This window comes from Lepisosteus platostomus, chromosome 4 (assembly GCF_059453375.1).
Source record: "Lepisosteus platostomus isolate fLepPlt1 chromosome 4, fLepPlt1.hap1, whole genome shotgun sequence".
NCBI classification, from domain to species: Eukaryota; Metazoa; Chordata; class Actinopteri; order Semionotiformes; family Lepisosteidae; genus Lepisosteus; species Lepisosteus platostomus.
The window spans coordinates 74885653-74897600 of record NC_142614.1 but is presented as its reverse complement, the minus strand read 5'-3'; the positions used below and the strand labels follow the sequence as shown (position 1 = coordinate 74897600).

At 41.3% G+C, this 11948-nt stretch overlaps 1 protein-coding gene across 1 annotated transcript; it reads right to left on the bottom strand.

The window, feature by feature from the left end:
- Nucleotides 1-3628: 3628 nt before the first annotated feature.
- On the bottom strand, nt 3629-11897 carry nr2f1a (nuclear receptor subfamily 2, group F, member 1a). Its single transcript, XM_088630682.1, has 3 exons — nt 10591-11897; nt 8716-9243; nt 3629-4787 (listed from the first exon to the last, which is right to left on the bottom strand). The coding sequence occupies exons 1-3, from the start codon at nt 11027-11029 to the stop codon at nt 4513-4515; spliced, it is 1242 nt and encodes a 413-aa protein (XP_088486808.1). The 5' UTR covers nt 11030-11897; the 3' UTR covers nt 3629-4512.
- Between the last annotated feature and the right edge of the window lie 51 nt (nt 11898-11948).

Genomic DNA, 11948 nt, shown 5'->3' with positions numbered 1-11948 from the left:
GTGCCACACGCACTTGATTTAGAAGCAAGAAATTCAGAATTCAGCGCAACTTAAATATACAGTTTGTATGCTTGGTATCCGTGTATTTTCTTCATCAACAGCCAAGGCAGTGAGGAATTGCTAGTTTCAGAGTGCATGTCATCTTGTAGCTTGCTACCCGCAGTCCACTTGAGTTGAATGTGGTTTGCGTTGGTGGGTGACTGTAAACATAATGGCGCTTTGGGATAGCTGAGGTGTGGACCCTTCATTGCCCGAGGTTTTGAAAAGACGTTCCCTGACAAGTGGGAGAAATGGATGTGATTTGCTTTCAGACAGATATCTCAGACGTGAAATTGCTCACAGCTGCTTCTGTAAGCAAACAAATAGTTCCGTGTTAGGAATCCGCGACTTGCAGTTTGATGAATAGAACAAGACAAAGGTAAGTGGTTATTTAACTCATTTTAAGAATGAAACATCGGCACGCAGGCTGCTATTTAACAACGCCCCAATAAGAATTCTAATAGGTGCAACTTGTTTGATGAAACTCCCAAACGCTCTCATGATTTTTCATTACTCAAGACAAACTTAACCACGTGGGGTCGAACACAACAACACGTCAGTAAAATGCACGTGCATTCAAGATCTGTCGCGGAAAGTGAAGCTCAACATATTTAGCAATTCATTCACACGAACAGGAGGATGCTGATTAAAACGGTTATAGTGTATAACTATAAAACGCAAAAATGGCAATTCAAAACAACCCGCAAAAAACTCGGAAAACCGCCATCTTAGCAACATTGTTGAAATAACTTGTGTCAAAAGTACCACACCATAAGATTAAACATATAGCCGTGAATCCCAAAAGCAATTTTGGCAAAATGTCTAGGAAATTGTTATTTGGAACAGAAAATGACAACCAATTATGTATTTAAGTAGACTTTTTAAAAAAGCAAGCATTTTGTCAGGGTTATAATAAGTCTCTTTAAAATGTTCGTAATTGTTCAGGAAACGTGTGTAACACAACACCGATAAATTTAACAGGTACCAATAGGCCAGATGATTACGGAATTCATTAACTCCGCAGCTGGGTGTGGTGTTCTGCCATTTTCATAACAAATTAATGTTTTCTTCATCAAGAACATATGGCACAAAGCTTGGACTATAGTTTGATATTTTTTCAAAACTAGCTTTTGTAGTAACAGAATGTTCTCAGCGTTCAGGGTAAATTAAGAAGTTCCTCAGGGAAAACGAATAAATTCTTTTAAAAACATTCCACTTAAGTCCTCTTAAGACTCCTGTCAACAATTTAGGCAGGAGTTGCTGATATTATTTAATTAAGAACGGTCAACTATGCTCTTCAGAAAGACACATCCAGATTTCTCACAAAAAGACAGATAAAATTTGTAAGATGAAAATACATTTTTATGAGAAAATGACGATTTTAAAAAAACCCATATGAACATAATCCTTTACAAATCCTTTCGCTTTTTCGCTGTGCGTAGAGACAGAGACAACTCTTTCGACTACAAAACAGATTATTCTCCGAGGTTCAAATCAAAATTAAATCGTGTAACGAACACATCGTAAATTAAACTTTAAACTTTAACTATAGTCCAGGTGGGTAACGAAAAATGTTATTGAGTTTTGTTTCCTTCTTTAGAAAACTCTCATTATTTAATATTTATTCCTGCATAACCGTTTTTAACACCACCCGTTCGAACTGGATCAAAGCTGAAAGCGCATTGAAAGTTACGTTTGTTTTCGTCTCCTCAAAGTGTTTCGCTTTATCGGATTCCAATGAATAAATGGGTTGTAAAAACTTTTTTCGTGATTTTTTTTAACCAGTTTGCCAAGAAAAAATATCCTAACCCCGTCAAGTCCTAAATGCAGAATATATACTACTTATTGGGAAATAGGTAATAACTGAGCAACATAAAAATAAAATACAGATTCAGTGGCTTGTCCCGCCTTTAAAATATAGACTTAACTACTCACAAGTTAATACACACCATGTGAGCTAAAAGACTCATACTCTCACAGAGAATACCAAATCCATTTCCCCACGGAAGGACTGAAGACGTGCTTTCAAGGAATTCCGCTTTCAGATAAATGACACATTTTCATGAAAGGATCGAGAAAAGGGGAAGTTTTAAGTCCGGCCTTCACCAAATTCCAAATTGATCTACCCACGCCACACATTGCCGTATTAACAAGTTAATAAAGAACTATCACCTGCACGGAACGCTACGTTTTGTCTAGACAGGTCTGCGTGTGGAAAGCAATTTGATTGGGGGCACATACTGTACCAGCTAAGCAGTGCAAAAAATTAGGTTTGATGCAAGACATATCTCGTTTGAAGTCACAGATCTTCCCTCTCCTCTAAAACCTTGTGCGTAAGCGCTAGGCTGGGGCCGGGTGATCCCAGCGAACCGTTATTGTATGGCAGAAGCCCCGAGAGCGAGGCACCACGGCAGAAGAAGGCATTTCTGAAACTGTAGGGCCACCGGCTTCGTCGTGCAGTCAGTGCGCCGGCCCAGCCCGGCTCGTGGAGACTTCCACATCTCCCCTCCGGTGTACGAGAAACCACTACAATCTCCAGAAAGAAAAGAAATGCAGAAGCGTGCATCCCCACATATTTTAATTAGATTTTTTTCCTGCTACCATTACTTCACATTGTTTCTGGCTGTGGTTTCAGCTCACCCTTGGTTACAACATATCACATTCAGCATTGAAATCGACCTACTACAAGTCACAATACACAATTTCTGAGTAGGGCACCCTATCTGTTGTAGCTGCTGTAATTCTGCAGCTGAAATATTAAAAAAAGGTTGAAGGATCTTGCTTATATATATATTAAAGCGCTTTTAGCATTAAATTAAAAAGAGATTAATAACGTTTAAGAGAGAATGTTACTTCGTCTGTTTTGTGCGGGGTTTGATATTTAAAGACCCAGCTTTATTAATACGTTCGGAAAAAGCTCCCTTGATGGAGCGTATTCTTACAGTGCTGTCTGGGAAACTATAAAACATTAATGCGCTGAAACAGCTTCAGAGAGATGCACCAGTAACTATAAGCAACCAGAGAAACGCATTCTCCTGATGTGCAACGGCTTTTGCGCCTATGCGTGTCTGTGGACTTGCATTATAAACATACCCACTCGCTAAAAGTTGCAGTATGTGAAATACCCACAGCGACATTTTAAATAAAATACCTACATATTCTTGGGTATGACTCTTTAGATAGAAAGCCGTGTTCGAGAATACTGGGGGGGGGAAGGCCTCATGTTAATACAGCCTTGAAGATCTTTATTTTGGCCTTCCGCAATAGCACGAACACAGAGTCAGACGGTATTTGGTTTGTTTGGGGATTTGGCATAAGGAACACGGGCCTTCCTTATCTCCGGTTGTTCGGTTTTTTGCGCTTTCGGAGCATCTCCGTGCCAAATCAAGACTGAACCCTTCCAAACGCCAGCAAGGCAGCACTGCCTGTCTGTTTCAACACTGCAGTGACCATCTCAGCCCCCTGCCCAGCTGATCTCGCTGGAAAGCATCATGACATAACCCAGCTGAAGACCCCCCCCAAATAAACCCAACCAAACCCAACAAAACATCGAAGAAAGAAGAGAAGTTCAAGACGAAACAAACAGGAGTGTATTTGAAAGGCTATATTAAAAGTGCTTTTGATTTCTCTTCGTGTGTCATGACTTGCACGGCTCCATACACATCATGAGCAAGAGAAGTTTTATTTGTGTCCTCTCCACAGAATGTCCTGGAAGTGTCGTGCGTGCGCTTTTCAGGCGCAGGTCCGTAGCACTCGTGTAAAAACATTTCTAAAACAGCACAGGTGATATTCTCAAAGCGAGTAGACTGTTGTTGGTTTTTTTTTTCTAAATTTCTTTATTTTCTTTTTTAAATTCTCACTTCAATTTTAATTCTTGGAGAACATAGCTTCGACAACATATATCGCACTCATTATAAGAAGCAAAAGGTTATATCAAAAATTATTAGTAGAGAACCACAGGAATCTGGTTTGGAACCAGAAAAAATACAAAACAGATATAGATACATAGACACAGGACATTTCTTATAATCGTTTGGAAACGTAATTTTCCCGCTAAGTCTTGATTCTTTTTTTTAATGCGCATACGATGTGTTTCGTTTTTTTAAGTTTTCTTTTTTTTTTTACAAAAATGAAAATAAAGACTAATATTTTACAAAATGAAGAGCAATGTTCTTGTTGTGGGTGAATGGATTTACACAGGAGTCAGTCCAGTTCCTTAATTACTGTACAGAACATATCCATCCCATTCCCGAAAAAAAAAACAACCAAAAAACAAAAAAAAGTACTCGATGGTCCGGATTCCATGTTCTCTAGAGCTCAAATCGCGAGGTCCTTCCAAATTGTTCATCTGAGCTCCATATATATATATACAGGAGCCTGTGTGTTGTATATATATATGGACTCGCGGGACTCTCCTCTTGTTCGAGTTGGGGTTTTCTGTTTTGGTCCTCTTTGAACGCTCTCTCCTTCTCGTCATTGGATGGACATGTAAGGCCAATTGAAGCTGCTTCCAGACAGCAACATATCCCTGATGAGGGTTTCAATCGGAGTTTTACCTACCAAGCGGACGAAGAAAAGCTGTTCGATTACCGATGAGGAGACGGTGCGCAGAGAGGGCAGCCGCAGCAACAGCTTGCCAAAGCGACTGGGCTGGTTGGGATACTGGCTCCTCACATACTCCTCTAGGGCGCACTGAGACTTCTCCTGTAGGCTTTCGATGTGAGCAGCATCTGACAGGCCACAAGCGTCTGACCAGCCAAAACAGAACACAAGAGAGGACTCAGGTTATCATCAAGCACGACTGTTAGGTATCACCGAGCCACCGCAACACAACATGCAGGCCATGTGCCTTTTCAACACCACCCCTCTGAAGCACAATTCATGCAGCCTGTGTGCAAATCAAGCATTCGACACCAGTTTACTTTCCGAAATAAATCGTAAGCAACCGGGTTAGGAAAATGCACACGAGCGGCACGCTACGATGCTAAGCTCAGGACTGAGGACAGAGACTATGTCGTTTCGTGGGGTAACAGAAGTTGAATTAAACATGTAAGGAGAAAGCTTAATCCAAGAATAATGCTGAATCACAGAAACACTGGCTGACGAATGATTCAAAACACGGTATTAACTTATTTTACATAATCCAATGACTATTTTTCTCTTCCACGTTTCTGCCCTGCCTCCTGTCCATTTCGTTAGCGCAGAGACTAGGCCCTGGGAGCACTCAAAGGCCTTACCCAGAGCGAAGGCAGTAGTCATGCTTGCAACACGTCAAAATAGAAAAAAGGTACCATGACAACAGCAAATGCAACATTAAAGGATCTTTCGTGTGTTTCTCTTTCAGCTAACTTCAAAAACGACGCAAAGTTCTTTTATCATTTCGAAGCCACCCGCCGAATTTCCAGATCGTCTTCTCAGACACCCCAAGTCTGTTGTTCTCTGACAAGAAATTAGCGAACACTATGATCATCAAAAACCTTTTTTGGTAAAATGAATAACTGTAGTATCGCGTTTAAACGTTCACGACCTTGCGCTCGTAACTTGTATATATGTGTGTTTGTAACACATAACGGAACAAAGGTATTTATGAAAGAAACGTGTATTTCTTAAGCAGAATAATCTATTGTACATTTCACAATGGTATCCCAAAGCCTTCACGACCAATCTTCATTTCTCTGGGCAATAATTCACCATGGTTAGACTCAATAACCCCATGAACTTGTGAACTGGGCTGAGGCCAAGCTAAGATCTTAGTGTGATTTGCAAAGACCTTAAATTGGGGAGGGCAGCAGATGTACACATCCACTTGTGTTAAAATTGAGCATTTTGTTCAAATAATAAATGCACGCTTACATAAAGGAAATATACATGCATTCATACTACGACATGAATAGTATTTGTGCTTGTGATTTCGACTTCTACTGCAAAGCTCTTTTTACAATTTGAATTAAATAAAAAAACTCCATCGCCCCACTACACTCCACCTGCGTACCCCAAATTTTAATCATGGCAACATTTTAAATACACAAATCAGTAAATTCTTAAATGGCATTAAGCTGGTTTTCATTTTAAGCAGAATTCAAAGTTACTATGATTCTTGAATACGTCTGGCTTTCACAGCTGATGAGACACTTTTCCTTAACTCGAATTAAGTTTTTAAAAAATTGTTCTTCCAAGCTGTAAATAGCATAATGCTCAATGCATTACCACAGCACAGAAAATGCGAATTATATACATTATATATATATTTTATTATTGATGTTTTATTAAGGAGATAATATTCGACAGAAAAAATCGCGAAAGTAAAATGTTAGTTTTTAATTTTCTAATGATTGGGTATTTCTAAAAAAATGTCACGTAATATACTTTAAAGTGCTTTCGAAGCAAAGTTAAAATTCAGGTCACGACCTTTCCACTGGAAATATCCACCTTCGAAGAAGAGGAAAACTTCCAGGTGATGCATAAGAAAGGAAAAAAAAACGCTTTCTTGAGGCCGTGATCAGATGTGTGAAAATTGTGTTATAAATTTATATAGTCAGTCTGGAGCGAAAAGCTTACAAGCAAGGAGAGTTTAAGAGCTGGGAATAAAACAACTCTTTCTCCAAATTCCCTCCTGGCCAAAAGTCGAAACAAGTTAAGTTAGAAGCGGAACTTTAGTGTACGTGTGTGTAGTATCTAGGGGTGGACGTTAGGTGTTACATTCAACACAAATTTTCGAGGACTTAATAAAAATGTTGATTACACAATTAGAACACTGCGTTGCGTTTGGAAGATTGCTTCGTCTTGCGCATCTTTCCGTATTTATTGGATGCGATATTCTTTGTACACGTGTTGTTTTTTAACGTTTTAGAGGTTTTTACACACATACACAAACACACACACACACACGTGCACAATGAATTTAAGCAAAAAAAACGTTGTTCGAATTGTTGTTCGTGTTGTTGTTTTAACGGTTTGACAAATCAACTGCCTCCAACTTTTTGTATTTACACAAGCAGCCAAAAACTACGAGTAAGCATTAACGTAACCCTAATTCCAAGGGCCCTGGAAAAAAAATCGAGCTAGTCATGTTTGGGTATTCTGACGTTTTACACAGATGAACGCTTGCAGCACATATTTTATTTAGCGTAAAATTCGAAAGATGACGTACGTGAAAAATGAGAATGACATTTTTTTTCTCCCTTTGAAGGGGTAACTTTGATTTGTTACTTTTCCTCCTGAAGCATTTTGGAACACTGCTACAAAGAACATTCCCCTAGAAACCTACTGACGTCCGATTATTACAGTTTTCAAAATTATTTTAATGATTAAAAAGCTGCTGCGAATTTGCCGTTCTCAAAAAAACAAAACCTGCATCTGCCATTGAGGTGGGAAGCAGCACTCAAAACAAAGTGGGCTGGATAGTCTGACAAGACACGAACAAGGCAGCCTCGCATACATGAAGCGTATGATCTTTAACTGGGATGTGGATGACTAGAAGTATCGTTCAAGGACCCTGCCACCAAAGGAAGGCCATTTACCTATTAATACTAAAATTTAGTGAAGCTACATGTGTTAAATAAGCATTATTGAATCGTGGTCCAATATTTGCAGGTCCTCTCTAAGGCCTGGAAAACTCTTCACTATGCCACCCGTCTTTTTATACTGTGATTTCATTTAAACATGCCAGTCCTCACTTGCAAAATGCCATATTTTATTACACCCGTCGGATTTTTAAAAGTAAGATTACGCCGTCATTTTCTAACACAACGGAAAGCGCGAAATTGCTTCGAAGAAAAAAAACAAACTTTTGTTCGAACAAAATGTGCAGTTAAACAGCGGGGCGTTTATATTTGAATAGAGGGTCTAAATATTATCTTCTGTACGATTCTAATATTACTTCCTTAAGTGTGTTTTTCTTAAATTACGTCTGGAATTCATAAATAAACAGAGGGATGTTCCTCGCCGGCCAATGTGCCAGTATTCACATCGAGTATGGTTATTTAATGTCGAGATCGTTTTACCCTTAAAGCATTAAAAACGTTTTTTCCCCCCCGTCAGAAACTAGATAACGTACATCAAAACCATCGTCAATGCAGACACACAGGATAAGAATGTGCAGAGAAACACTAAGATGTGACACAATTAGCCACATGAAGAGCGGACTCACAGGGAACCACAGTTTCAGAGTGGTATCAGATATCGCTGCCGTCTTGTATTGGAAATGTAGCACATGTAGGGGAGAGGCGTTTATTGCCTTATGTACATGTCCGCTGGAATTCTTGTGTATTTCTCGCTACACCACATTCAGGAACACTTTCCACTTTCCTTCCTTTTACACGACTTGTAAATACAACCCCTACGTGTCTTTATTATTTTCTCCTTCTTAAAATAGGCATCGCGTTTTGCCCTCTAAACCTTTTTTTTAAAAAAAACAACAACATTTTTCATCCCCTCACGTATTGATGCCAAACAGTTTCGTGGCCCTGTTAGAGGATTTAGTACCGGTTTTACTCAACTGCTTTGCAAGAGTAGTTTGATTTCTAAATATAATCCGAGATTTTATTTTCTTTTTTTTTGTTTCTTATTTTTTGCGGCTGCTGTTGTTTTTCAAGCCCGTTCTCCTACACTCGGGAAACCCCCCGAAAGGCGACCCTCCGTCCGCGCTGACCCCTCTGTCCGACTGCCGCTACTCACCTGATGTGAACAGCACTATGGCTTTGATGCAGCTGTACTCTGCGGAGTCGACGTGCAGGGCCTTGAGCTTCTCAACCTGCTCCTGGAAGATGCGGATGTGGTCCATGAACGCCACCACCCGATCCGCGGACATCGGCGAGGCGTGGAGGCCGGCCGCCGCCAGCAGAGGGGCCACATGCAGGGGCATGGAGCACTGCGCCGCGTTCAGCACAAACAACTCGCTCCAAGTCAGCCTGAGCAGAGACACCTGGTCTGTGATCTGCAGGTCGGGGAAGAAAGGGATGTTCCGGGCCCACTCCACGGCGCTGAAGAGCAAGCGAGCCGCCAGCTCGCAGATGTTCTCGATCCCCATGATGTTGTTGGGCTGCATGCACTGGCTTCCGTAGCGGGAGGTCGGGTAGGGCTCGGCCCGCAGCAATAGCGAGATGTATCCGGAGAGATAGCAATGGCCGTTCAGGGGGTCCCCGTTCGTCAGCGCATACTGCCCTGGGTTCGGCTGGGTCGGAGGCATTCTTCCTCGCTGAACCGCTGACAAAAAGAAAGAGAAAGGAGAGGAAATGTGCATCCAGGGCCGGTAAACACAGAGTTTGTGGACAGGAGATGAAAAAATAAAAAAAACCCTTCGTCGTGTCTTGCTTCGACCCTGCGTCCAGAAAAGCCCTTTTTACAGCCAGTCTGTTACAAAAAAAAATCTCCACACACTGATCACGATACCCATAAAACAGTTCTAATCGTATTTTTAAATAGTTAAAAAGGATCCTTAAATTTAATTTTAACTTAGCCCTGTTCACGCACCAGTCCTCTTGATGTATATATATTTACTCTGCTATTGTGCAGAAATGGTTACATTTCAGAATTTGTTTTTCATGAAATTCATTACTTACAATATGAAAACATTAAGGGAACTTATGGCACGATTTCTTGAACGCTGGTAGAAGGAAGTCATTCAGACATCTATACACAGTGAATACACAACTGTGTAGCTGCCTAAACACAGGATTCATTAACCATCTGAATGCAAAGCGCAATCATGCTTGCATTTTTAAGGACGACTACATATTTGTTTCTTCTCTGCCTCATTTTCCCTTAGAAGTCTTAGACACATTGACACAATTACAAGGGGACGGACTGAATTATTTTACAAATGAATTTATATACATATAAAATTTCGCATCTGTTTTGAACATCAGATGTTGTGATTACGAAATAGTGTAGTGAAAGAACAGAGATTGGAGCTCCTGCCTCATATCTGCGAAGTTGCAGAATTCGTGAAATCGAAGGAGAATTGCTGTTGTTCTCACCATGAAACAGATCAGAAATACAAGCCTTCGCTCCTCTCCCCCATTGCATCCTCGATCAACATTCAACCAATGCTGATATCTAACAAATTTTTATTATTATTGGTATTGTTATTAATCAGCTATTGTACAACACGATTTATAAAGAGAAATACACGCCGGAGTAAGTAAAGCCGCCAAGTTTTGTACTGTAACCAGGTCCCTCGGTAATATTATTATATATATATATGGGTCAAATGGGGGGCTTTTATTGTTACAAATCCGAAGATTACGGCAAAAGTAAGCAATGCACACGACGCAGAAAAAATACCGTGCAGAGCTGAGACTTATCGAAACCGTACTGTAACAGTCCAAATACGACTGCTTTGTTTAAACCCCCTAATGTCCCAAAAGGATAAGCTTGTCCGCCGTACAGCTTTAACTGTAAGAGGGAAAAAAAACAAGGCATTATAAGCTTAAAATTAAAGGGACGGCAAGCGTGTAAATATGACAGGAAAACTACAATTATTTCACCCTGCACGACAGGGCGACACGTCTGGGGGAATCAATAACAAGAGTTTTATAAAAAAATATTCACCTTCCCGCCTCATGCCCACTTTTAAACATTTCTTCAGTCGGCAGTACTGGCACTGGTTGCGGTGGTGCTGGTCGATGGGGCAGTTCCTGTTGGCACGGCATGTGTACGTTAAGTTCCTTCGGACACTCCTCTTGAAGAAACTTTTGCAGCCCTCGCAGGTGAACTGACCGTAGTGCTTCCCGCTGGATTTGTCCCCACAAACCACACATTCAATATGCTGTTGATTCTGTCCTGAATTCTGCTGGCTCTGCCCCTTGTCCCCGGCGGTGCCTGGCGTTGACGGGGGTCCCGGCTGGCTTGGTGTCTGCGGAGTGTGCGGGGCTCCGGACGCCGCCTGCTGCTGCTCCCTCGCCGGCTGTGCTACTGGGTTCGGGCCGCTCGGAGTTCCTCCGGCCACGTCTTCCTGCGTATCTCGCCAGACGCTAACTACCATTGCCATATCTCGGGCCCGAAAAGTGCTGTAAAGCGAGCGGATCGCTGGGGGTTTTGAGAGGGGGAAAAAAAACGAGATTTCAGACACGGGGAGCGCAAAGTCAAACCGGAGCAGGCGATCACATAAGACAAAGTGGAAGAAATGGACGATCAATACATTCAAATTCGAAGTGGCGAGAGGAAAGGCACCCGATCAGGATATGCAAGTATCGGGAGGCCAGTTCCAAGGTAAATTGCAGTCAGCCATTCAGGAAAGCTATCTTGGAAAATGAGGGAACGAGAGCTTACAGATCACAGAGTTTGCTTTAAAATAGCCTAATAGTAGGCAGGACGGATTCACTGAGAAGCAGAGAAATAAATAAAAAAAAACACGCGATCCAAAGTATGGCGAAAATAAATCCTCTTCTTTCTTCCCGGCTCCTTTTACTCCAGTCTTGACTGGTGGAAGTAGAAGAAAAAAAAAACGAAGATCGGAATTTTCTCTCTGATATATATATATATTTTAAATAAAACTCATCTGGAACAAAAACAACAACAACAACAAAAAAAAAATAATAATAATAACGTCGCTGAAGTGCCCCTGTAGTTTCACCTCTCCAGCAGGAACGGAGCGAAAGAGAAAAGATAAAAAAAAAGAGAAAGGGAAAAAAACAACTAATAGAATATGCAAGGAGGAGAGACCCAAAAATGAATGCGTTTAAACGGGAAGACCAGCAGAGCAATGTTTCCGAAACGGGTATCTGCGCGAATGTCTGTATATAGTGAACTTTGACACTACTATTGAAACTGACACGTTTCTATGGAGATCGCTGCGCCTTATATGGTGTTCATGTCAAGGAGCCAAGCGAGGGGCTGCCGGCGAGTGATATCAAAGGCGAGTGACTGGTCAGAGCCCTGCATTGGGGGGGAGAGAAATGAGAGGCTAA

Excerpts from the sequence above, each read along its gene's own strand:
- nr2f1a (XM_088630682.1), bottom strand. The coding sequence starts at position 11,029 with ATGGCAATGGTAGTTAGCGTCTGGCGAGATACGCAGGAAGACGTGGCC. Across the intron at positions 9,244-10,590 it reads AGTGGGCATGAGGCGGGAAG|CGGTTCAGCGAGGAAGAATG; the intron begins GTGAATATTTTT and ends TCTTTTTGTCAG. Across the intron at positions 4,788-8,715 it reads CATAGTGCTGTTCACATCAG|ACGCTTGTGGCCTGTCAGAT; the intron begins GTGAGTAGCGGC and ends TTGGCTGGTCAG.